General features: G+C 55.0%; 1 protein-coding gene across 1 annotated transcript; it reads left to right on the top strand.

Moving 5' to 3' along the window:
• Positions 1-13248: 13248 nt before the first annotated feature.
• On the top strand, positions 13249-26891 carry NAALADL1 (N-acetylated alpha-linked acidic dipeptidase like 1). Its single transcript, XM_056132007.1, is given in 20 exon segments — positions 13249-13445; positions 13532-13671; positions 13674-13703; positions 13785-13906; positions 14523-14645; positions 17361-17644; positions 17742-17843; positions 18966-19051; positions 19174-19293; positions 24032-24042; positions 24045-24119; positions 24193-24256; positions 24348-24437; positions 24851-24920; positions 25013-25103; positions 25770-25851; positions 25937-26110; positions 26213-26297; positions 26381-26473; positions 26705-26891. Coding segments are annotated over 20 exon segments (2226 nt in total).
• Positions 26892-27045: the final 154 nt, after the last annotated feature.

Below are 27045 nucleotides of genomic sequence, written 5' to 3'. Positions count from 1 at the left end.
TGGTCCGAGGTGGGGATGGTCGGCGTGGGTGTGTGCAGCTATGGAATTCACAACTCCAGCCAAGGATCCTAGCAGAACCCCGGTGCAGCGGGGTGCAAAAAACTCCCTGGTGAGCTCACTGGTGGCCTCTGACTACTCCTCATCTGCAACCAGAAGCCCAGAGATGAGCAGGATTCTGTGAAATCCAGGCGTGGAAAGTGTTGACGGTTCCTTTGATTGACTCAAGACTGACCCAGGAGAAACGGGATGGGGAGGGCAGGGCCCCCTCAGCCCAGCGCCAGCTCCAGCCCCGCTGCAGGCCTCCCGGGAGGGTGCCCAAGGCAGTAAAAGTTTGCTTTTACTCGGCAGCAAAGAGGAGGGTGCCTGTTCTCATGGCAGAGGAAGGGCAAGAGTGTGAGCACATGACACGGGGCTGAGGCTCCTGCCTGGTCTGAGCAGAGGTGGCCCAAGAAGGGGGGGTCGCGTCAAAACCAGGGTCCACACTACTGCTCAGGGGCCCTGGCATGTTCCACCTAACACGGGATACTGTGTCGGGTTTGGAGAAAATCCACTCGGTTCCGTTGAGCAGTCTGGCCTTGCTGTTCTCCCTGCCTGCAGTGGCTGTGCCTTCCCTACCCCCCAAAGCTAGCATTTGCAGGGGTTCAGCCCGAGTAACTTAGCGTGCCATGTAGGGAGGGCCGCCAATCAAATACAGGAACAGCCATGACCCGTGAATTTCAGCTCATCAGAAAGTAGCACATCACCTTGTTGTTTTTTTTTTGTTTGTTTGTTTTCTTGTTTTTTGGTTTTTTTGGCCACACCCTGTGGTGCTCTGGGCTCACGGTTCACTCCTGGTGGGCTCAGGGGACCATACAGGGTGTCAGCGATTGAACCCGGGTCTGATGACTGCAAGGCAAGCGCCCTCCCCCTGCACCAAGGCTCCAGCCCTGCACATCACTCTGCAGTCCTGAACACTGTGTGGGGCAGACCCCTGCAGAAGATGTGCTTTGGGGCTGCAGAGGAAACTCCAAGGGCTAGTGCATATGCCATGCAGGCCAGAGGACCGGGTTCAAGCCTCCCAGCAGCACAGTCCCTAAGCACTGAGCTGAGAGGGACTGTTAGATGCAGGTCCCAAAACATACCATGCGACCTGCATTTCCTCCCTTCCTCCCTCCTTCCCTCCCTCCCTTCCTCCCTTCCTGTCTTCCTTCCTTTCTCTCCCTCCCTCCCTTCTTCCTTGGTTTTGGGTCACACCTGGCAGTGCTCAGGGCTCACTCCTGACAGGCTCAGGGAACTGTATGAGGTCTTAGGGAATTGAACCCGAGTGAGCTGTGTGCAGGCAGGCACCTTACCCGCTGTACTATCTCTCCAGCCTCTGGGGCCTGTGTTTTCTTTGCCAGATGGGGCACCCCAACTTTAGGGGAAGCCCCAGCGGAGGCTCCCCTAGGTTGGACGCTGCTCCAACAGGGCTTCTGTCTCCCTCAGCCTCCCCAGGACAGCAGTGCACTCTGCAAGGCCACCACGAAGCCAGGGGTACAGTGCAAGGAGGAGCAAGCGCTGAAGGACCCTGAGGTCTGGGGGCCCGGCAGGGTGGGGTGATGACAAGAAGCACCAGGGCAGGAGACCAGGGCGGGGGTCGGGGGCTTCTTTCTCCGTGGGGTGGGGAGCTGGCTGTGCAGCTGTTTTGCTATTAGGTGCTGAGAGATGCCGACCTCTCGGGATGTCTGTCGCCTGCACCAACGCCATCGTCCTCAGAGCAAGTGCTGGAGCCAGAGCCAGAGCCCAGAGTCACCTTCCTGCTCACACTCCTGAGCACAGAGGAGCTGGCTGAGCCCAGGGTCCCCGACATGTAAGAGGGGGCCGGGGAGATTGCACCCACACCCCGCCAGAAGACTGACAGGCTGCAGGAGCCTGCTTGGGTGGGGCTCCCTACTTGGGGGGCCTCCCTCAGCGCCTTGGCACCAGCCTCCCCCGCCACCCCGCAGGGACCTGGAGATGGAGGTGAGCGACCTTCTGGCCGAAGCTGACTGGGGCCCCCAGCAGACCGCGGATGAGTTTGGCGACTTGCAGGATCAGTGCAGAAGGTGAGCTAAGCGCCGGGCAGGAGGGGGCACCGCCGGGGTCAGATCTGCGGCTGTCCCTCTGCCTCCCGCCCCCATCCCTGAGCTGTCCCAGTGGGAGACAGTGTGGGTGTGTGGGCGGGCGCCCTGCCATAGAAGGGGCTCCTGGTCAAGGCTTAGGGAGGTCCACCTTGCACTGGAGCTGCCCAGACAGTCTGTGACCAGCCGGGCCTCTGAACGGAAGGAAGCGGGTTGGAAAATAAGGAAAGAATGAATGAACTCAGATAATGGAGGTGTAGAGCTCTTGGGGTCTGCAGATGTCTTGCTTTTTTTTGGGGGGGTCACACCCAGCAATGCTCAGGGGTTACTCCTGGCTTTGCACTCGGGAATTACTCCTGGCAGTGCTCGGGGAACCATATGGGATGCTGGGAATCGAACCTGGGAATGGGTCGGCTGCATACAAGGCAAACACCCTCCCCGCTGTACTTCCGATCCAGCCCTTCAGGGGACCGTTTGTGGTCCTGGGGATGAACCAGACCCATGTCAGACAGATGCCTTAACCTCTGTGCTGTCCCTCCAGCCCTTGTTTTCCCTTTTTTATGGATTTTCACATTTTGGGGTTTATTTTCACTTGTCCGTGGGAGGCTGGGCGAGGTCTGTTGGTGATAGGACCTGATGCTTCTGTGCTCAGGCCTGTGCTAAATTGCTCAGATTAGAGGTGCTCAGGGGGACACCGCGGCTACATCCAGGGGTCCTCAGGCGGGGGGTCATACCGTGCTAGGAATCAAACTCAGGGCATCTCCACGCAACGCACGAGCACTGCCACTGGAGTCCATCCTGGCCCATGACTCTCGTTTCGCTCAGCCTCTGATCAAATCCGTTCCATTATGCTTATTCATTTTCAGTTGCAATTTCCAAGCACTTACTGCATGGGGTGTGTGTGTGTGGGGGGGATCTCTGGAGCGGGCCCTGGGAACTCCCCGGCCCAGCCCATAGGGTGGCACTGTCCCCCACGTGCCGAAGAAGAGAAAAGGCCTGGTCCCTCGTGGCTGGGGCCCCTGCAGTGTCACTCCTGCTGGCAGCACTCTGGGCTCCTGGGGAGGCTCCAGTCCTCAGCGACTGTCCTGGGGGGCGGCAGCACAGGAGCCTGGAGGGGGGCTCTCTCGCCCCTAGGCTCTGGGACTCAGCTTACGCCAACCTCGAAGACAACTTGGCCCTGGAGGAGAAACTGCAGAGCCTGGTGAGCCCCGCCCTGCCTCCTTTTCTCTCCATCTACCTGTCCATCCACCTTGTCAGTTCATCCATCCGTCCATCCCTCTGTCCATCCATCTCCATCTGTCAGTCTCTCCATCTGCCATCCATCTCTCCATCTGTCCATTTCTCCATCCATCTGTCCATCCATCTCTCCATCTGCCCGTCCAGCCATCTCTTCGCCTCTCCATCCATCCATCCATCCATCCATCCATCCATCCATCCGTCTGTCCATCCATGTCTCTATCCATCTTTCTGTCCTTCCATCGTTCTCTTTTTTGGGGGGTCAGGGGTGGCCTTTTGGCTTTTGGACCACCCCTGGCAGTGCTCAGGGCACACCCCTCACTCTGCACTCAGGGGTCACTCCTGGGGTCCCGGGGATCAAGCCCGGCTGTGCTGTGTCACGGCAAGTGCCCTCTCCACTCTGGCTCGGGTCCAGCTATCTCTTCATCCACCCCTGTGTCCCCTCTTCCTTTGTGGCGCCTCCTCCCGTCTCCCCCGGGGGCTCCCCACCTCTGAACCCCACATCTCTGTGTTTCAGTCCGGTTCGCTGTGTAAGTGTCTGAAGGAGGAGGTGGCAGCCGTCCAGCAGGAAGTGGCAGCCACCCAGCAGGAAGTGGCGGCCGTCCAGCGGGAAATGGAAGCCATTCAGAAGGAAGTAGGGGCTGTCCAGGAGGAAATGAAGGCATTCCTGGAGGAAATGAACGAATACCCGGAGAAGGAGAACACCCCCCGAGAGGAGCCAGGGGTCAGAGGCGGTGGAGAAAGCGAACCCCCAGCCGGAGAGGCCGGCGATGTCCCAGGCACAGAGGCTGCTGTGTGGGAGCTCATGGTGGGACTGGGGTGCCTGCTAGAACTCCTCTCCAGAGCCCCCTCACCTGCAGCAACCCAGCCTCCAGAAAGCAGCACTGTGCACCCCACTACCTAGTGCACCCCACAACGCCAGCAGCCAAGTCAAGACTGGCCGCTACCTGGGGGGTGTTGTTCCGCTCACCCCACTCCAAACCCCAGCAATAAACTGCTTCCACCAGCCTCGCTGCCCACATGTCTTGGGGTCCACTTTCTGGCATGAACCCCACATTCCCCTGGGCTCCTCCCTGTGCAGAGGCGATACTGGTCAGTGTCTTCTCGTGGGCAAAGTCTATGCGATAGGCCCCAGGCTGGCACTGTGGGGGGTGGGTGCCCACACACGCCCTATTTTCCAGGCCAGGGGAGACACCTGCTTTAACTCCAAAGGACAGAAGTAGGAGGCCCAGCCACGCCCACCCTGCCCCCGCATCTCCCCAGCCTCAGGACGGGGGAGTCCGCAGCAGCAGCTGGAACCCCCAATCCTGGGACCCACGGGCTGAACACGCCAGCCACACCCTCCTCCCTCTATCCCTGCTCCTTCCTTCCACGGAGAAAATATGTGTGAACGGATAGATTTTTCCAGAGCTTAGGAAAAGTTCCTTAGGAACGTGTTTTGTTTTGTTTGGGGGCCACACCCTGTGGTGCTCAGGGATCACTCCTGGCGGGCTTGGGGGAACATATCTGATACCAGGATAGGACCCAGCTGGTCACATGCAAGGCAAGCGCCAACCCGCCGTCCTCTGGTTCTGGCCATGGGAACTTTTTCTCAGTGAATGTTTCTGCTTGTCACCGCTTTGAGGGTGCCTGGTGCAGAGGCCGCCTGTCCCCACCTGTGGCTGACCGGTGGCACCGCTTGGTCTGAGACTGCAGGAACAGGGCCTAGTCTCGCTGATGCCCGTCTTTGCTCCGCCGGGCACAGCTGAGGTGGTGGGTGCATGCCCCCGCTGTGGGGGTCCATTGGTGCCTAGAGGCTCACAGGAGGGTGGCAGTGTGCGCCTCAGCGCTGTGGCACCCTGTCAGCCCCACAGAGGCAGCTCACTGGGGAGTTTCCTGCTCAGAGGACTGATTGATATGCCCACAGACACCCCGAGATCCCAACCAGAGATACCCCAGCCTTGAGGAAGGCACCAGCTGAGGTCAGCATCTCATCCCTTCTAGAAACATCTCCCAAGGTCTTCCTCTCAACTGAGCACTGGTCATGCGCTCCAGACATTAGCAGGAGTGGAACAAAGATCATTGCTTTGGAGGGTGTGGAGAGACAGGAATGAGTAAGGACTCAGAGGGATGTCTCGGGGCTGCCAAGACCTGCCTACCAAGCATGGCACCTCAAGTTCAAATCCCCAGGACTCCACATGGCCCCTAGCATCTGCCAGAAGTGCCCCCCACACACAAATAACAAGCCAAAAAGAGATGCCAGAGCAACAGTACAGCAGGGAGGGCACTTGCTTTATTTATTTATTTATTTATTTGCTTTTTGGGTCACACCTGGCGATGCACAGGGGTTACTCCTGGCTCTGCACTCAGGAGTTACTCCTGGCAGTGCTCAGGGGACCATATGGCATGCTGGGAATAGAACCCCGTCAGCCGCGTGCAAGGCAAACGCCCTACCCGCTGTGCTATTTCTCCAGTCCCGGAGGGCACTTGCTTTGCATATGGCCCATATGGGTTCCATCCCTGGTGCCTCAGATGGTACCTTTGAACGTTGAACTCTGCTGAGTGCAGAGCCAGGAGTCAGCACAGCTGGATGTGGCCCCCAAACAAACAAACTATATCAGGCTGTGGGTAGAGACAGTGAAGACAAAGGAAGTGGGAGAGGGAGGAGGGAGAGGGAGGAGGGAGAGGGAGGAGGGAGCCCACAATTCAGGAAGATCACAAAAGACATACACACCTGGCCTGAGCGAGATCTGGGTCCCCACCCCGGAAGCCCAGAGCTGTCAGGCAGGGATGACCCACCCCCAGGTCTGCAGATAACTGGGGGGCGTAGTATTTCAGAAAGTGAAAATTGGGGCCAGCCCTCCCACCGCCCCTGAAAGCACTTCAGAGTAAGAAAATGAGTAAGTGTGAGTCTCCGGTTCTGGGGACAGAGTCCAGAGCAGCGGGTGTCTGAGAGCGGAGACGAGGCGGGACGTTGGGGGACTGAGGGCTCTGGCCAGGGGAACTTTGTGCCTCAGTGAAATGAAAGCTTGTGGAGGGGGAGGGGGTCCGCGGGCTGAGTGCGGGCTTTGCACCTGGGAACCCCAGTTTGATCCCCACCACCAGCAGGCTCCCCAACACTGCCTGGAGTGACCCCTGATCACCAACCCAGAAGTAGTCCCCAACACTACCCTGTGACCTCAAAACCGAAAAAAGGTTGGTTGTAGAGGCAGGGGGAGGGAAACACGGGGGCATGGGTGGCAGGAAACGTGCATTGGTGAAGGAACGGATGTTGGCCATTGTATGACTAAAAATCAACCATGAACAACTTTTGTTGTTTTCTTTTTGTTTGTTTTGATTTTCTTTTTGGCTCATACCTGGCAATACTCAGGGGTTCCTCCTGGCTCTGCATTCAGGAATCACTCCTGGTGGTGCTCGGGGGACCATATGGGATGCTGGGAATCGATCCTGGGCCGGCCGCGTGCATGGCAAACACCCTACTCACTGTGCTATTGCTCCAGCTACTCCCCAAAATTATTTTAATCTTTTTTCTGGGGGCGGGGGGGTGTCACACCCGTCGATGCTCAGGGGTTACTCCTGGCTCTGCACTCAGGAATCACTCCTGGCGGTGCTCGGGGGACCCTATGGGATGCTGGGGATCAAAGCCGCGTTGGCTGTGTGCAAAGCAAATGCCCACCCCGCTGCACTACCTCTTGTGCTCATAAACAACTTTGTAACTGTATCTCACAGTGAAAAAATAAAACATTTTTTAAAGGGCTGTGGTATAGATCAGCGGTAGAACATTTGTCTTCCATAAGGTCCTGGGTTTACCTCCCAGCACTATCACTTATTTAAAAAAAATTCTTTTTTATGTGTGTGTGTGTGGGGGGGGGGTACACCTGACTGTGCTCAGGGCTTACTTCTGGCTCTGTACTCAGGGAACACTCTTGGAAGGGCTTGGGTTCCATATGGGGTGCCAGGCATTGAAACCGGGAAAACCGTGTGCAAGGCAAGTGCCGACCTGGGTTCGACCCCCGGCATCCCATATGGTCCCCCAAGCACTGCCAGGCCAGGAGTAATTCCTGAGTGCAGAGCCAGGAGTAACCCCTGTGTATTGCCAGGTGTGACCCCCCAAAAAAAACCAAAAATAAAATAAAAAAGAAAAGACATTGAAGACTAAATAAATATAAAATATTAAATTAAAATCAAAAATGGGGTCATAAGCTGAATATCACCCGGATTGGCCACATGCAAGACAAATGCCCTCCCCACTGTACTATCTCTCTGACCCAAGGATTGATTGATTTCTGTGGTGCCGGTACCCGGCATGCAAGGCATTTGCTTTATTACTGGGCCACAACCCTGTTTATATTTAAACCTTGAACCTCCAGGTGGCACCTAGGAAATGGGTAGAGAGGGAAAAGAGGAAAAGGAAAGAACGGAGTGAAAGCCTCAATAGGGGCGGGTGCTATAGGACTGGGGTTAAGGCTCTTGTTTTGCATGTGGCTGGCTCGGTTTCGACCCCCGGCGCCACATATGATTCGCCTGAGTGCCTCCAGCCCAGCAGGGAGCACCATCAGGTGTGCCTCCCTCTCCAAAAAAAATAAAGAATAGAAGTAAAAGTAGAAACCATCCCAAGAGAACGTTTTTCAGGCCAGATTAAGACGGTGGCAAAGAAGGATCCGGAGGGGCTGGAGAAATAGTACAGCAGGTAGGGTGTTTGCCTTGCACGCGGCCGACCCGGGTTCGATTCCCAGCATCCCATATGGCCCCCCCCTAAGCACCGCCAAGAGTAATTCCTGAGTGCAGAGCCAGGAGTAACACCTGTACATTGCCAAGTGTGACCCAAAAGGAAAAAAAAAAGGATCCTGAGCTCCCCTAGTCCCAGGATGAGTCTCCCCGCACCGCACAGGGAGTGGTGGGCTGCATCCTGGGCTTCCTCACATCCAGCTCCTCCAGAGGGTAGCAGGCCAGACCCCGCACCCCTGTCCCCCAAGGCCACACCCTGCGATGCTCAGGGTTTCCTCCTGGGTCTGCACTCAGGAATCACTCCTGGTGGTGCTCGGGGGACCTTCGTATGGGATGCTGGGGAATGAACCCAGGTCGGCTGCCTGCAAGGTAAACACACTCCCTGCTGTACTATCACTCGGGTCCCCTCTCTAGTTTTTTATGACAACTTAAAAGTCCCACTCTGCCCCAACCTCACTAGAGGTCAATAGGGCCCGCCTGGGAGAGCATCCCAATAAACTTCTCCTGTTTCTTCCCTCTCCTTCCTCCCTCTCCCACTTCCTTTGTCTCCACTGTCTCTACCCCTCTGTCTGCACCAATACAGTGTCACCGGGAAATTCTAACAAACATCCAAAGGGTGAAGCCCTGACCTCAAACTCCTCCAAAGCCTAAAGAGGCCAGGAGGGCACACTTCCAGACTCTCTTGGTAAGGCTGTAGCACCCCGATATCTTTGGCATTTTTTTTAATAGTGAATCATCGTGAGGAACAGTTACAGACTTACAAACTTTCGTGCTTGCGTTTCAGTCATACAGTGATCAAGTACCCATCCCTCCCCCAGTGCCCATTCTCCACCACCAATGATCTCAGCATCCCTCCCACCACCTGTACCCCATCACCCCCCAAACCCTGCTTCTGAGCAGGGCATTCCCTTTTGTTCTCCCTTTCTTTTTGGGTGTCATAATTTGCAATGGAGGCATTGAGTGGCCATTGTGTTCAATCTTTTGTCTACTTTCAGCATGCATCTCCCAACCCTAACGGATCCTCCAAACAGCCTTTGCTTGGTGTTCCCCTCTCTATCTGAGCTGCCTTTTCCCCCAGCATGTGAGGCCAGCTTCCAAGTCGTGGAGTAAACCTCCTGGTCCTTATCTCTACTATTCTTGGGTGTTAGTCTCCCATTCTGTTACTTTATATTCCACAGATGAGTGCAATCTTTCTATGTCTGTCCCTCTCTTTCTGACTCATTTCACTTAACATGATACTTTCCATGTTGATCCACTTATATGCAACTTTAGTATTGTTTTAAAATTAAATCATCGTGATACAAATACTTACAAAGTTGTCCAAGGTTGGGTTTCAGTCATCAAATCACTCTGCTATCTATGAAATGTGTCCACACCCCAATATGTGACCTCGATGGGTTTCTGCTAAGAGCCAAGTTCAGGTGACAGAGAAGAGCAATCACCTCACGGGCTCTGGGTGCATCTCCCTGACACCCAGGATTTTCCCTGACATACCTCACGCTAATCAGGAACCCACTGGATTATGACGGATGCCCAGGAGTAAATATTATTCGGGGTCAACTCCCATGTTACAAAAGCATAACATCAACTGTCTTCCTGTGTCTATACAAAAAGGATATTGCTAACCATGCAAAGGACAATAAAGGAAAAAGAAAAAGTGATATTTCACTTGAGAGCTTGTTTGGAGGTTCTAGCAGGGGAGCGCAGCTACTCGTATACCCTCGACCGAAGACCGGTCCGTCTCTATTCGGGGAAGGCTGTCCTCTTCGACCGAGTGAGCAGCTTCGGGAGGGACGCACATGGAGCGGTGAGGGAGGAAGGGAACACCCGCCTAGCCAGCCAGATCAGCCGAATCAACCCTGGCTATCAATGGGGTGACAGATGTCGCAGCCAGATTGCCCTCACATTCTTACTTTCTCATTCTTACTTTGGACAATCTGGCAGGCTACCAAATGTAACCTGCCCACACACGGCAGAGTCTGGCAAACTCCCCGTAGCGGACCCAGTATGCCAAATACCAGTAACAATGATGAGTCTCATTCTCCTAACCCTGAAAGAGCCTTGAATATGGCACTTTTTAAAATCTCAGGGCTAGGACGAAGGAGACGTTACTGGTGCCTGCTCGAGGCAATCGACGAACAACAGGATGATTGTGATCGTGATCGTGATATTTCACTTACATATACAAAACCCAAAGCCCTCAGAAGAACTCAACTTTACAAGTCACAGGATCTGATTTAGGGACGTAAGTTGTTCGACTATAGCTCCAAATATTTTAGGCTTAACATTGGTTTGCCTTTCCCCCCTTGCCACAAGGAACTCAGTTGTATCACAGTGCTCCTGAGGCACTTCCATTCCATTGTGTTTATCTGTAAACTCTTCTCTATGCTCTCCTCCCCACCCAGTTAATCATCATTTCCCCTAATCAGTAACTGTTAATTTGTAAGGTTAAATCCTTCTGGGACACTGAACTTGTATTGTAAGTTAATATTGCCTTTCTCCTCTCCTTATGTCTTATGGAATAGTTTACTTTAAAGCAATGTTCTTTTTGTATAGATATAGAAAGACAGTTAATATTATGCTTTTGTAACTTAGGATTTAACTGGCTTTGAATATTACTCACTCCCAGGCATCTGCTTTCTCGACTTAAGCCTCCGTTGCCCTTAGTTCCTAGCACCCCAAAAGCAGGGTCCTGACGAGGGACTGAATGGACCCAGAGAAGCTGTGAGCTATCCTGGCATCGAAATGGGCCAGGCCAAAGCGCCACGATTCTTAACTATAAGTTAAGAGTTTGATCATAGACAAATGCTGTCATGGTCCAAAAGTAACGATGAGACTAGGACCCGGCAAGGGATAGGAAAGACTATCTGGCCTGAGCACTGTAGTCTGAGATTGAAATGACCCTAGGAGAGCAATTCTATAAACTTAATGTATCTCTTACTGTGTCCATACAAAATGATTAATATTATGAATGCTTATATGTTTGTTGGACAAGGAGAGGAGAAACACACCCAGGGGATTCCCTCTAGGGTGCGTCATCCTGTTGAGAGAGTGTCTGTCCTAGAAGTGGCTTTTCCCGAGGAAAAGAACTCTACCCTCATTGATTGTGACCACACCTATGTGTAACTGTTACCCCAACCCCTCATGGTTTGGGGATATAACTAGACAGTAAGAGTGGGCTGGGGAATCAGGATCCAGACTCCAGAAGGAAGAGAAAGGGATCCAGATTCCAGAGCCAGAAGGAGAATGAAGGGGGAATTGAGGAAGAGAATGAAGTAGCATGGGGGAGGAAGAAGCAGGAGGAGAAATAGAGAAGAATGGAGATGGGACTGGAATAAGCTGCAACTAAGACCAACCAGCCTGGCCCTCGTTCCTTCCTGGACCTGTCCATCACCATCGACCTGCCGGGGATGGGGGAGCTGGCGTGAGACTACCGAACACGGGCAGCGGGAGAGATAGACCACTGCTGCCGTTTTTTTGAGTTTTCACAATAAGTGATTAACAGTTAGGGGAGGAAGAGCACAGAGAAGTTAAAGATGAACACAGAGGATTGGGAGTGCCTGATGGGTGCCTTGGGAGCATTGTGACAGGTGTAACTCGATAAACCTAAGATCCCTGTGAGAGGAGCAAGGACAAACTAATGCTATCCAACACATGAGTGCATGAATGAAGATGGGTGCAAGAATGATGGGTGGACACACACAGGCGTAGATGGGTGGATGGATGGATGGAAGGGGAGGTGGGTGGGTGAATAGGAGGGTTAGTTAACATTTAACTGGTTAATTTTTTTTCTTGCTTTTTGGGTCATACCTGGCAATGCACAGGGGTCACTCCTGGCTCTGCACTCAGGAATTACTCCTGGCGGTGCTCAGGGGACCATACGGGATGCTGGGATCTGAACCCGGGTCGGCCACATGCAAGGCAAACGCCTACCCGCTGTGCTATCTCTCCAGCCCCCTAACTGGTTAATTTAATAATTAGTTAAAGACACGAGGAGAAGGCGAGGCAGATAAAGAGGTGGATGGATAGATGAAGAGACAGATGGAATCCTGACAGGTTCAGGAGGAAATCATTTACCGAGGAGCTGCCAAATTTGCCCTCTCTGCCCTCCCTAGGGTGAGATGTTCCTGACGAGGAGGTCTTGTTGAACTGGAACGGCATCACGGGTTTGTGGCAGAGATTCTGTTATCCCGGTTTTACAGTGAAGAAATTAGATTCGAAGAAGGAATTAGAAGCGAAGTGAATGGTCTAAGGTCACCGTTTATTCTAGCGAGGCTGGAGAGGATGTCAGGGCTACAGGTGCTGGCAGTCCAGTGGCCCCAAGGTCACTGATAACTCCAAGTTCTGTTCTGAGGCCCTGGAGGAGACCTCGTCCCTCTTGGGACCTCAGGATCTTTGTTTGGACTCAACTTCTGGGTGATTCCTTCTTGGTGATGTGGTGGATGTAAATCTCTCCTCCCCGTCTTGCAGGACAGACACCCCCTCATCCTCCCCGCCATTTGGGGAGTCAACAGGCAGAAACAGGGCTGGGAAGATTGCTCAAGTGACTGAGCCTAGCATCTCTCACACCCTGATTTTCCTCTCGGGCACCATGTGGCCCCTGGGCCCAGGTAGGCATGAGCACTGCCAGCCTATACCAGGCAGAGCTCTGCTAGGAGTTTGCCCAATACAAGCCCCCCTCCCCCAAATAATAAAGTGCAGAGATCCAGGAAAGTGGCTTAGTGGCAAAGTGTATGGCTTCATGCTTTCAATGCAAGGGACCTGAGTTCAATTCCAACTAGTGATAATAAAAAAACAAACAAATACTGGGGCCATAAGATAGTACAGTGGGAAGGGCACTGACCTTGCATGCGGCCAATCCGGGTTCAATCCCCGGCATCCCCTATGGTCCCCCGAGCCCACCAGGAGTGATTCCCGACTTCAGAAACAAAGTAACCCATAAACACCTCGGGGTGTGTCCCTAAAGCCAAAAAAAAAAAAAAAAAGGGACAGTGCAGGGGCTGAAGCAATAGCACAGCGGGTAAGGCGTTTGTCTTGCATGGAGCCGACTCGGGTTTGATGCTCAGCATCCCATATGGTTCCCTGAGCACCATCAGGAGTAATTCCTGAGTGCAGAGCCAGGAGTAAGCTCTGAGCATTGCCGGGTGTGAGTACAGAGACACCCCTGCTAATGGTTAACTAGCGGGCACATATAAGGCACCGCCACAGCTGACCGAGATGCCGCAGGATGCAGTGGGTGAAGGTGCTTTTGGGTGTCGTGGGGGCTGCCGCCTTTCTAGGGCTGGGGATCATCCTGGGCCACTATGTGGTTCCCAAGGGGGACAGCAGTCCTCCAAAGGAGACAGTCTCCCAGAAACTGGACTTTCAGGTCCTGGAGACGGTCATGGCCCAGCTGGACACCGTGCGGATCAGGGACAACCTCAGGTGAGTTCCAGGGTGCGTACTCCACCCACAGCCTCCCTTGGCCCCATCCCGCCGGCCTGACCGGGGGTCTCTCCCTCACCCCACAGGGAACTCTCCCGGGAGCCCCACCTGGCCACCACCCCGCAGGACGAGAAGCTAGTGCAGCTGCTGCTACAGCGTTGGAGGAACCCAGAGTCGGGGCTGGACGCAGCCGAGGCCTGCCAGTACGAAGTGCTGCTGTCCTTCCCCAGGAGGGGCAGCCCAACACCGTGACCGTGGGTGAGGACCTGCTTGGTCGCAGGAACGCCCGGGGTTGGGGGAGTTGCTGGGTCAGCCCTGACCCCCAAAATCCCTCCACAGTGGATCCCGCTGGCAAAACTCTCTTCTCCTGCCGCCAGAAGGAGAAGAACCTGACAGGGGAGCAGGAGGACCCCAACGTGGTGCCCCCTTATGCTGCTTATGGTCCGGGCGGAAATGTAAAGGTGTGTCAGGAAGTCCCTACGTCACAGTCCTCACTGCAGACTCCATCCATCCACACTCAGTCTTTTCTTTTTTTTTTTTTGCTTTTTGGGTCACACCTGGCAATGCACAGGGGTTACTTGGCCCATGCACTCAGGAGTTACTCCTGGCGATGCTCAGGGGACCATATGGGATGCTGGGAATTGAACCCGGGTTGGCTGCGTGCAAGGCAAACGCCTTACCCTCTGTGCTATCTCTCCAGCCCCTCACACTCAGTCTTTTAACCAACCCTCCTGGGGTCGGAGCGATAGTACAGCAGGGAGGGCGTTTGCCTTGCATGCAGCTGACCCAAGTTCAATCCCCGGCATCCCATGTGGTCCCCCTGGAGCACTGCCAGGAGTTATTCCTGAGTGCAGAGCCAGGAGTAAGCCCTGAGCATCGCCGGGTGTGACCCAAAAAGTGAAAACATAAACTCAATAAAACATTCAAAACAAAACAAAACCCTCCTGGCAGGCCTGAGGCTGCCACTCTGTCCCCCCCTAGGGAGCTGGCAGGGAACCCAGAATCAATGGTGGCGCTCCCTGTCCCTCCCCTCTGCCCCCACCCCCACCTTGCCCTGAGACTTATCTCTCTCATTAGGGCTTCCTGGTCTATGCCAACCGAGGCACGGATGAAGACTTCAGGGTGCTCCGTGACAGAGGCTTGGATCTCAGGAACACGATTGCTCTGACCCGTTATGGGGGTGCTGGGCGTGGGGAAAAGGTGAGTCACCTTCTGCGCGGGGCTGGGGAGTTAAGGGGTCCTGGGGGGGGCAGGCAGGAAGGGATGAAGCTGTGTTTGTGTCTGCTGTCAGGGCTGGCGTGTCCCTGGGCAGTGGAAACTGCCATTTTGTTCTTCTGGGCACAAATCCCTGAGCAGTGCTTTACCTAAGCACCCCCTAAAAGTGCTCGTGGCACCTCCCACCCCCACCCAGTTTGAGTCTGGCCCATGGCAACTTGGGGCCAGGCATTTGGAGGGTTGGTTTGATTTGGAGGGGGTGTCACACCTGGCAGTGTTCAGGGCTAGGCCCAGCTTGTCCCTCATTGTCGTTCCTGTCAGAGCTCAGGGAACCGTTTTTTTTTTTTTTCTCTTTGGGCCACACCTGGCGATCTGGCGATGCACAGGGGCTACTCCTGGTTCTGCACTCAGGAATTACTCCTGGTGGTGCTCGAGGGACCCTATGGGATGCTGGGTATCGAACCCTGGTCAGCCGCGTGCAAGGCAAACACCCTACCCGCTGTGCTGTCTCTCCAGCCCCAGGGGACCGTTTGTGGTGCTGGTGACCAAACCCGGGGCAAGCGAAGCATAAGCTTCAACCCCTGGACCCCAGGCGCAGAAGGGTTGGAAACCGCTGTTCGGTGCCTTCCTTCACTCTGCCAGTGTGGGACAGGCAGTGTCTGCAGGAGTCAAAAGGCTGAAGAACACAGCCGTCACGCACTGAGCTCTCACTAGTGTCGTTTTTTTTTTTTTTTGCGGGGTGCCGGTTTCTGGACCTCTTTCCCATGGTTCTTAGGGGACAACACAGTTCTGGGGATCAGCCCTGGGGATCCGCCGTGCATGCCAGCCACGGAGCTATCTGCCAGGCCCTTGACTAAGGATTGTGATGTATTCATGGCTCACACTGATTTTTCTTTCCTTTTTTCTTTTTGGAGCGATAGCACAGCGGTAGGGCGTTCGCCTTACAAGCGGCCAACATGGCCGACCCGAGTTCGATTCCTCCGCCCCTCTCGGAGAGCCCGGCAAGCTACCGAGAGTATTCGATATGCCAGACACAGTAACAACAAAGTCTCCAATGGAGACGTTACTGGGTCCGCTCGAGCAAATCGATGATCAACGGGAGGGCTTTTACCTTTACCTTTACCTTTTTCTTTTTGGGGAGCAGAGTTGGGCCACACCAGGGGCTATTTTTGTTTCTATGCTCAGAAGTGACCCCTGGCCATGCTCAGGGCTTTGGACAGAGGTTGGGCGGCTGCAATGCCACCACCTTATCCCTTCTGCTCTCTATCCGGCCCAAACTGTGTTTCTAAAGAGGAAGGTGAACGAGGAAATGGGAGTTGGCGCGAAGGGTGAAGAGTTTCAGATCTGCAAAATCAAGAAATCAAGGATGTTCTAGAGGGGCTGGAGCGATAGCACAGCGGGTAGAACGTTTGCCTTGCACGCAGCCAACATGGCCGACACAGGTTCAATTCCCAGCATCCCATATGGTCCCCTGAGCATGGCCAGGAATAATTCCTGAGTGCACGAGCCAGGAGTAACCCCTGAGCATCGTTGGGTGTGACCCAAAAAGCAAAAAAAAAAAAAAAGAATGTTCTAGAGCATGGTGGTGGTGGTGTTTGCACATTGATGAGAAGAATTTCCTAAATAGCGCTGAATTGCACACTTTATTTTTGTTTTTGTTTTTTTTTTGTTTGGGGGCCACACCCAGCAGTGCTCAGGGACCACCCCTGGAAGTGCTTGGGTGACCATAGTGGGTGCGAGGGATTGAACCTGGGTCAGTTGCATGCAGGGCAAGCGTCTTCTTTTTTTTTGTTCCTCACCCCCTCCTTCCTAAGGCAAGTATCTTCCCCGCAATACTATCTCACCAGCCCTTGTTTAAACATTTTTTTTTTGCTTTTTGGGTCACACCCAGTGATGCTCAGGGGTTACTCCTGGTTCTGCACTCAGGAGTTACTCCTGGCGGTGCTCAGGGGCCATATGGGATGCTGGGAATCGAACCTGGGTTGACCGCGTGCAAGGCAAATGCCCTACCTGCTGTGCTATCACTCCAGCCCCTGTCTAAACATTTTAATTAAGTAATAGATCTCATAGAGCTGGGGATGGAACCCCGGGCCTCACACATTGCACACGCAAGGCAGATGCTCTTTTGCTGAGCCCCAGCCCCAAAGTGGAAAAAATTCAGCTAGAATGTCTTCCTCTGAAGAGGGAACTATCAAACTTTTAGTGCAGGAGAATTATCTGCCCTCCTCATGCCAAAGATCACTCTGGATTGCTCAGAGATTATTCTTACCTGTGGGAACTTTGTTTTATGGGTTCCCACTCACCTATGGCCGCCCATCTGGGTCAATTCCACCTTTGGACCCTGGGCGGGAACAAGCCGTGCACACCCAATGTTGTTCCACCCATGGAGAAATTGGTGTGGGGGTTTCCTGCTCATCAGCCACACCCTCTGAGAAACACAGCCTGTACCCCCACAAGCTTTTATTGGGGGAGGGGACCATCCCTGAAGGGGCTCAGGGCACCCTCTGTGGTTCTGGGGCTCAGCTGCGTGCAAAATAAGCACCTTCCCTGCTGCACGGTCTGTTCGACCCGGCACCCCCGGTTTTGATCTCAGGCAGTATCAGGACACGCAGGGGGCAGCGCACTGGTGGGCAGGGGGGTCTGTCTCTCTTCCACAGCCAGGGAGCCCCCCCCTCACAGTCCCTGGCCCTCTGTCCTCAGGCCATCAACGCTTTCAAGTACGGGGTGGCGGGTGTGCTGGTCTACACGGACCCCGCCAACATCAATGATGGCAGGAGCCAGGAAAATGAAACCTTCCCACACTCCTGGTACATGCCTCCGTCGGGGGTGGAGCGAGGCTCCTTCTCTGAGAACTTTGGGGATCCCCTGACGCCCTATCTTCCAGCGACCCCCTCCTCCTTCCGCCTGGACCAGGGCAGCGTCCCGGGGCTCCCCCCGATTCCCATTCAGCCCATTAGCTTCGAGGATGCCAAGATGCTTCTCTGGTGAGCTGGGACCCTGGGGGCTCCCCTGGTCCCCGGCCTCTGAACTTCACCCCGATGACACCCAGGCTAACCCTGTGGGTGTCCCCCCATCCCACAGTAACCTCCAGGGAGGCCCAGCACCCGATTCCTGGCAGGGTGCTCTGGGCTGTGAGTACAAGCTGGGGCCCGGCTTCATGTACGGAAACTTCTCTGAAGACAGGTGAGATGGGGCACCCCAAGACGCAGCCCGCTTCCCTCGCCAGCTTCCCCCATCCCTCCTCTTTCCTCATCCACCAAGAGCAGACAAGAAGCGGGGCGTCTGCAAGATCCTGTGGGGCTCCCCTCTCCCTCAGCCCCACTCCCAGCCACCCCCCGTCAGGGCCCCCGCACCCTTTTTTGTCCCTGCCTGCTTGAACTCTCCACCATCCCATCTCCGTGGCTTCTTCGTGTCCTCCTGGTCACCTCCTGGGGTTCTTCCCTGTCCTCAGGAGAGGGGGCCCCCCGAGGGCAGGGTTCGGGGGGGCGGTCATTGCCCAGATCTTAGTTTGGTGTTGGCCCACACTGAGTGTCCCATGCAGATTTACCCGGGGAATGATCCAGTGAGTGAGTCAGAGGCAGTGAACGAGGAATGAAGGAGAGTGAGTAAGGGGGGAGGATGAGAGTGAACGAGTGAAGGAGTGTGAGTAAATGAGTGAACGAGTGAGTGAATGAGTGAATGAGTGAAGGAGTGTGAGTAAATGAGTGAATGAGTATAAGTGAATGAGTGAACGAGTGAGTGAATGAGTGAATGAGTGTGAGTGAATGAGCGAACGAGTGAGTGAATGAGTGAACGAGTGAGTGAATGAGTGAAGGAGTGAATGAGTGTGGGTGAATGAGTGAATGAGTGAACGAGTGAGTGAGTGAATGAGTGAAGGAGTGACTGAGTGTGGGTGAATGAGTGAAGGAGTGAATGAGTGTGGGTGAATGAGTGAATGAGTGAACGAGTGAGTGAGTGAATGAGTGAAGGAGTGACTGAGTGTGGGTGAATGAGTGAAGGAGTGAGTGAGTGAATGAGTGAAGGGGTGAATGAGTGAATGAGTGAACGAGTGAGTGAATGAGTGAACGAGTGAATGAGTGAAGGAGTGAACGAGTGAGTGAACGAGTGAGTGAGTGAATGAGTGAATGAGTGAACGAGTGAGTGAATGAGTGAACGAGCGAATGAGTGTGAGCGCACCAACACGGATGAGTTCTGGGTCGCCGGCTCCCTGCCCTGGGGGCCCCTCCCAACCCTGCTCTCCTCAGTGGCACCTGCACCGGGCTGGGGGGCAGTGCCGCGCCCCTCACCACCCCTCACACCCCTCAGCAAGGTGAACATGAGTATCCACAATTACGTCGAGCTGCGCAACTCCTCCAACGTCCTGGGGATCATCCGGGGGGCTGTGGAGCCTGGTGAGTACCGCCCCAGCCCGCTCCCCGAGCCCAGCCCTGCCCCCGCCACCCCCTGCCCTGCCCTACCCCCCACTACCACCCCCCACCCACTCCGCTGCCTCACTTGCCGTCCCCTCCCCCAGACCGCTACGTGATCTACGGGAACCACAGGGACAGCTGGGTACACGGGGCCGTGGACCCCAGCAGTGGCACGGCTGTCCTCCTGGAGCTCACCCGGGTCCTGGGGACCCTGCTGAAGAAGGGTGAGCTGGTCCCCTCCCCTTGGTCCTCTCCAGCTGGGACAAGGGTCACCTCCCTGAGCTGGGGCACTTCCTGTCTCTCCTCCTCCTGCTCCCTCTCCTCCTCAGTCACCCCTCTAAGCGGGGCAGCAGGGACATGGCTCTGGCCTCAGGTCACCAGGGTGGGGCCGGGGACAGTCATACGACAGCAGCAGTGACCCCTGCAATGGAGTCAGGCCATGCCCATCTGCTGGACAATCACTTAATCACTTAATCACTTAACTTCCCGTTAGTCGTCGATTTGCTCGAGTGGGCGCCAGTAACGTCTCCATTTGTCCCTGTCGCGTGCTAGTGTAGCCCAATGGCATCTCTTCGCTCCGGGAACATGGAGGGCCTCAAACCGATCGTTCATGACCTTGACAAAGAAGTCTGACCATCTGGTAGGTGGGCGGCCACGCGGTCTCTTGACATCCCGTGGAATCCAATCAGTAACAGCTCTAGTCCAACGGTCGTCTTTAAATCTCATTACGTGACCAGCCCATCTGATTTTCGACACCTTGGCAAATGAGACAGCGTCCCTGATCCTTGATCGTCGACGGATGTCAGAACTCCAGATTCGTTCTCTCATTTGAGTGAAACGTGATATTCCAAGCATAGCTCTTTCTATTCTTCTTTGGGAGACCTGAATGGCGTTCTCATCTTGTTTGCGTAGGGCCCAGGTCTCTGAGGCATATGTTAATGCAGGAAGAACAGTGGAATCAAAGAGATGTGCCCGGAGCCGGAGGTTCTTCGTCCTCTTAGCTATTTCTTCGACGTTCTTGAAGGCGTTCCAAGCCGCTCTCTTCCCCCTGCGCAGCTCGGGTGCCAGGTCATTTGTCATGTTGACTTCTCAACCTAGGTACACATAGCTGTTGTATTCGGAGATGGTCGTTCCGTTGAGAGCGAATGGGGCGTCAGGAACGAGGCTGTTTCTCATAAACGTTGTCTTCGTAAGATTCAGCTGTAGTCCTACCTTTCCACACTCACGGTCAAAGTCGGCCAGCATTTGTGCCGCTTGGCTGATGTTTGGTGTTATTAAAACAATGTCATCAGCAAAGCGTAGGTGGTGTAATTGCCGACCATCTATCTTCACTCCCATTCCTTCCCATTCCAGTCGTCGCATGATGTTCTCGAGGGTGGCACTGAAGAGTTTTGGTGAAATGGTATCACCCTGCCGCACCCCTCTCTTGACATCAACGATCACTTCTTTGTAGAATGGTGAGATCCTGGTAGTGAATCCGCAATACAGCTCACGGAGGATCCTGATGTATTGGGCTTGAATGCCCTGATTGGCTAGGGCTTCAATGACCGCTTCCGTCTCAACAGAATCAAAGGCCTTCTTTAAATCAATGAACGTTAAGCAGAGCGGCATCTTGAACTCCCGAGAAACCTCAATGAGTTTGGTTATCGTGTGGATATGGTCGATGGTGCTGAATCCTTTGCGGAACCCTGCTTGCTCACATGGTTGTCCTTCATCTAATGTTCTGCCAATCCTATTCAGGATGACTCGAGTGAACAACTTGTAGATGACAGACAATAGGCAGATCGGGCGATAGTTGCCAATGTCATGGATGTCTCCCTTCTTGAACAGTAGTACGGTCCTGCTGGTTTTCCATTGAGATGGAACCTTGCATTCAGACAGGTAGCGAGTGAAGAGCCGAGCCAGTGTATTGATGAGTACTGACGGCAGGTTCTTCAGGTGTTCAGGTCTGACCTTGTCTGGGCCGGGTGCTGTTTGCTTCTTTACTGATGAAATGGCGTGTCGGATTTCAGAAGGGAGAACGTTGGGAACGACATACCCATCCTGTGGAATTTGGTATGTCGGCAAGTGGACATGGCTATCGAAGAGATTTGAGTAGAAGTCATGGATAATCTTCTCCATTGCCGTTCTGGAGGATGTGATGGATCCATCAGGACGTCGGAGGGCAGTCATCTTGGTCTTATAGTTGGCGAAGGACAGGCGGGCGTTACGAATACTTTTCCCGGCTTCTGCCGCATCTACCAGTACTTCTTCTCTTCTCTCTTTGAGGTCTTCCTTGATCACATCTCTGCACTGCTTTGCGAGCTCGGACGTTAGCTTGCGGTTGCCTGAGGCATGCGCCAAACCACGCTGGCGAATTAGCTCAAGAGTTTTCGAAGATAGGCGATTTTTTGTGGCTATCTCTCTCTTGGCGTTCCTCGCACATTCATGGAGGTGCTGAACCAGTCGATCGTATTCCTCGTCAATGTTGTCAACAATGGCATCTTCCCATGTTGCCGCAATAGTACCAAAGAGTTCCCAGTTGGTGGTCGTTCTGGGAGTTCTCTTTTTGAACTTTGCAGCCCTTTCTCCCCGCTCTGTGAAGTAGAATTTTGCACGAAGGAGACGGTGGTCCGATCCCGTTCGAAATTTTGGGACAACAGCGACATCAGTCAGGCAAAACCGTCGATTGAATATGATGTGGTCTATTTCGTTGTGGAATCGTCCACCGGGAGACTCCCATGTCCATCGTTTAGATTCTGCCTTCTGGAACTGTGAGTTACCATGAATGGTCTTGGTCGACATGATGAACTCAGACAGTCTCTCACCCTGTTCGTTCCATTCTAGGCCATGGGTTCCAATGTGAAGTTCTTCAGCTGATCTTTTCGGTCCTATCTTGGCATTAAAATCACCCACAATGATCTTGTAGAAGGTGTGGTCTTCTTTATAGAACTTCTCTAGCTCCATGTAGAACTTCTCGATTTCTCTTTCATCATAATGAGATGTTGGTGCGTAGACAACGAAGATAGAAACTGCAGGCAGTGAGCCACATCTATTCAAATGTAAACGTCCGATTCGGGTTGTTAGGCATTCGAATGAATCAATGCTCTTGGCCAAGTTTGTGTTGACAAGGACACCGACGCCTCCAACACCTCTTTTATCGCATGTTCCGAGGAACAATTCTTCTCCAGTGTCGAAAACGGCATGGTGAGATTCGTGTCTTCTTGTCTCGGTCAGACCAATCATAACCCGCAAATCGGCCTGGGAGCATGCTCCTCAGAACACACCTGCTCCCTGCACGGCAGGAGCAGCGAAGGCTTTGCCTTGCACGCAGGCAACCCGGGTTCGATGCCCAGCATCCCCTAACATGCCTTGAGAGCAGAGCCAGGAGTAACCCCTGAGCATCACCAGATGTGACCACAAAATATAACAAAACAAAAAGTGCTATGAAAAACATTTGGTGCGACCTGATGGTGCAGAAGGCAGTGCAGGGGAAGGGGGGGACCAGGCCTGGGAGCAAAGAGCCGGAGTGGGGCCCGGAGCAGACAGGACCTGCCCCCGGGGTTTTGCAGCCTAGTGGCGGACATTGGTTCAATGTAACAGGAAGCTGCTGAGGAGCTGAGTTGTGAGACATGCTGGTGTCTAAATTTTCTTTTTTTCTTTTTTCTTTTTTGCTTTTTGGGTCACACCCAGCGATGCACAGGGGTTCCTCCTGGCTCTGTGCTCAGGAATTACCCCTGGAGGTGCTCAGGGGACCATATGGGATGCTGGGAATCGAACCTGTGTCGGCCATGTTGGCTGCGTGCAAGGCAAACGCCCTACCCGCTGTGCTATTGCTCCAGCCCTTGTCTAAATTTTCTTGATGGATGTTTAGTCCGTATGCTCAGGCTGACTCCTCGCTCTGCACTCAGAGATCACTCCTGGCGGTGCCTGGGGGATATATGGGGTGAGGATAGAACTCGGGGTGGCCGCATGCAAGGTGAACATCTTACCTGCTGTGCTATTGCTCCAGCCCCCACTTTCAAATTTTAAATGGCATATTCTTCTGCCCGTGATTGTGGTGGTGGTGGGGGTGATGAGCAGGTGCCCTGTCACCCTAGCCGGTGGGGCTGGCATCTACCTGGAGCCTTGGGAAGTGGCCGAGGGGTAGGTTCTGCTCTGCCCACCGCCAGCCACTGGCAGGGCCATTTCTAAAGAATAGTACCAGGAGCTGGTTTTCCAGGCCCTCAGATGGGTCCTGGGTCTCAGAGCAATTTGGGCTGGTTTAGTTCCAGATGGGCTGGAGCGATAGCACAGTGGGTAGGGCGTTCGCCTTACAAGCGGCCAACATGGCCGACCAGAGTTCGATTCCTCCGCCCCTCTCGGAGAGCCCGGCAAGCTACCGAGAGTATTCGATATGCCAGACACAGTAACAACCAAGTCTCCAATGGAGACGTTACTGGGCCCGCTCGAGCAAATCGACGATCAACGGGAGGGCCTTTACCTTTACCTTTTAGTTCCAGATGATATTTTCCCCCAATATACATTACCGGTCCCCCCCTCAACCACCCCCCTTTCTTCCTGAAACATAAGGATTGGCTCAGTGTGGATAGAGCCCCAAGAATTCCGGAAGGTGAGGGGCTGGAGCAATAGCACAGCGGATAGGGCGTTTGCCTTGCACACGGCCGACCCGGGTTCGATTCCCAGCATCCCATACGGTGACCTGAGCACTGCCAGGAGTAATTCCTGAGTGCAGAGCCAGGAGTAACACCTGTGCATTGCCCAAAAAGCAAAAAAAAAAAAAAAATTCCGGAAGGTGTTGGGGGGGGCAGAAAGCCGCAAATGGGGGTTGGGAGGGGGGGCAGTGTAAGAGGAAGCTCAGGGAAGGCTGGAACGGCGACAGCGGCGCCTTCCAACCTTGCCCTCCTCTCCACGTGCCTCACCTTTCTCCTCAATGCCCCCAGCATGGGAGGAGCGTCCCTAACCCTTCATCTCCCTGTCCAGGCACCTGGCGCCCCCCCGCAGGTCGATCGTGTTCGCGAGCTGGGGGGCAGAGGAGTTTGGCCTCATAGGCTCCACGGAGTTCACGGAAGTGAGTGGGCCCCCCAGGGGTGGGCGCGATAGTGGGGGTCGGGCGGCCGGGCTGACTCCCCCCTGGCCCGCAGGAGTTCTTCAACAAGCTGCAGGAGCGCACCGTGGCCTACATCAACGTGGACATCGCAGTGTTCGGTACGCGGCGGGCCGGCGCGGGGTGCAGGGTGCGGGGCGGCGGGGAGAGGGGGACGCGGGTGTGATCGCTCTCCGTCCCTCCCTCCCGCAGCCAACGCCACCCTGAGGGCGCAGGGGACGCCCTAGGTGCAGAGCGTGATCTTCTCCGCAGCCCGGCAGGTGGGAAGGGCGGGGCCTAATGGGGCGGGGCCTGGGTGGCTGTGGGCGGGGCCTGATGGGGCGTGGTTACACAGCAGGCGTGGTTGTCTCGTGAGGCGGGGCCTTGGGACGGGACTATTTTGTGGGCGTGGCCCACCGAGGCGTGGTCAGTTTTGGGGCGGGGCCTGTTTAGAGCGTGTCAATCTTGTGGGCGGGTTGTCTGGGGGGCGGGGCCTGACTAGAGGCGGGACCGGGCATGTGGGCGTGGCTAGGTTATGGACGGGGTTACCTGGGGCGGGGCTGGAGCTAGTACTTGGTGGGCGGGCTGAAGGTGAGACCCCGACCCTATGGAGCGCCAATGAGCGAGGCGGAGGACCCTTTAGGAGGTTGTGCCAGGGGAGTGGCTACCTACCCTAGAAACCCAATTCTCCCCCCAGATCCAAGCTCTAGGCACCAATCTCAGCGTCTATGACAACTGGATCCAATATTTCAACCGAAGCAGCCCCGTGCATGGCGTGATCCCCAAGTGAGGCAGGGACAGGGACAGGGACAGGATCGAGGGTGAGGGGTAAGTGGGGGTGTGTCCCTGAGCCTTACAGACCAGCCCTCTTCCCTCAGCCTGGGCTCTCTGGGCGCTGGCAGCGACTACGCATCTTTCATCCACTTCCTGGGCATCTCCTCCATGGACATCGCCTATACCTATGACCGGGTGAGTGGGAGTTTGCCCTGGCTTGATTATCTGCTCCCAGTCCGCTGAACCAGTCAGCGGCAGTACTACTTGGGCTAAGTTGCTTAACCTCACTGAGCATACTTTTTTTTTACTTTTTGGGTCACACCCGGCGATGCTCAGGGGTTACTCCTGGCTCTGCACTCAGGAATTACTCCTGGCGGTGCTGGGGTGGGGTGGGGACCGCATGGTATGCTGGGGATCAAACCTGGGTTGTCCCCGTGCAAGGCAAACACCCTACCCGCTGTACTGTCGCTCAGGTCCGCATTTTTTTTTTTTTTGCGCAAGTGTTATTCTATCCAATTTAAACGGCTAGAATTGTAAGTGTACATGTTTAGGAGGCACAAGAGATCAGGGATGTCTGTCTCCCTTTCCCTCCTTCCTGGCCACACTACTCTTCATGCTGGGCTGGAATTTGCACCCTACAAGCAACTGTACAGCCACCCTGTTCTCCATGTTCTCCCTGGGGACGTGAGCCCTGGCCCGTTCGTGCTCTCTGAGCTGCTGTTTCCTCCTCTGCCAAGGGGGCCTTCTAGAAACAGTTGCCTGGACACGGTGGTGATTTCGTTGAGATCATTTTCCTGCAGCCTCGCTCATTTCTTCTCGCTTCTCAGCCCAAACCTGACATCTCTGGCCTTGTTCCTACAGAGCAAGACCTCAGCTCGGATCTACCCCACTTACCACACAGCCTTCGACACCTTTGGTTACGTGGACCAGTTTGTGGATCCCGGTGCGGTGGGGGCTGGGAGGGGGTGTCATGAGGCTGGAGGAGGGGGAGGCTGCAGACCGAGCCTGGCCTGTCACTCTCCGCGCAGGCTTCAGCAGCCACCAGACAGTGGCTCGGGTGGCGGGGAATGTGCTTCTTCGTCTCAGCGACAGCCTCTTCCTGCCCCTCAATGTCAAGGACTACAGCGAGACCCTCCGCAGCTTCTATGATACAGTGAAGAATGAAGTAGGGGCGGTGTTGGCGCAGAAGAAAATCAACCTGGGTGCGGACTCTGCCTGGCCTGGAAGCTTGGGGCCCAGGGACTGGGGGGTGGGGGTCGTGGGGAGCCCGGCGGCCGGACTGACCAGCTGGCTGTCCCCCACAGGGCCTCTGGGGAGCGCAGTGGAGAAGTTCGAGAAGGCCGCTGAGGCATTGATTCAACACCAGTCAGAGCTGCAGAACAACCCCGAGTGAGCCAGGGCAGCCCGCGGGTCTCCGGGAGGGTGGCCCCGCGCCACACAGGCTGGTGACTCAGTGCTCCTGTGCCCTCCAGGCCCCTGCAGGTCCGGATGCTGAATGACCAGCTGATGCTCCTGGAGCGGACGTTCCTGAACCCACGAGCCTTCCCTGAGAAACTGTACTACAGGTGAGGCTGCCCCGGACCGCGTGGGCAAGGGGCTGAGCTCAGCCCAGCTCCCAAAGACCGATAGGTGGGCCCAGGGCAATGGGCACTAAGAGCTGACCTCTGACACCCCCTTTGCTGCCCGGGCCTCCACTGTCAGAGGCAACGGGAGGTGGTTCATGCCTTGTGTGGGAAGAACTGAGCCCTCCTCTTCCCTGGTCTTGGCATGACTCTGACACCCCCTTTCTCCTCCAGCCACGTGCTCTGGGCGCCCCGCACCGGCTCCGTCCCCACGTTCCCGGGCCTGTCCAACGCCTACTCCAACGCCCTAGGCACAACTGATGGCTCTCCACAGTGGGCCGAGGTGCAGAGGCAGTTCAGCATCGTGGTGGCCGCCCTGGAGGGCGCAGCTGCTATGATGAGGCCTGTGGCTGACCTCTGACCCCAGCTCTCCCTCAGCTCCCCCCCCCCCCCACTTTTCCCAGAGGAGTGGAGGATGTGAGCCCTCGCCCTGCCCCTCATGCCAGCAGAGGGCATGACCTCAAGAGCCATCAGTTATGGACACCTGAGAGGCAACAAGCCCAGTATGGATGTCT

The sequence above is a fragment of the Sorex fumeus genome, unplaced genomic scaffold, assembly GCF_029834395.1.
Source record: "Sorex fumeus unplaced genomic scaffold, SorFum_2.1 ptg000093l, whole genome shotgun sequence".
In the NCBI taxonomy this organism is placed as follows: domain Eukaryota; kingdom Metazoa; phylum Chordata; class Mammalia; order Eulipotyphla; family Soricidae; genus Sorex; species Sorex fumeus.
This window is presented reverse-complemented; position numbering and strand designations above follow the sequence as displayed.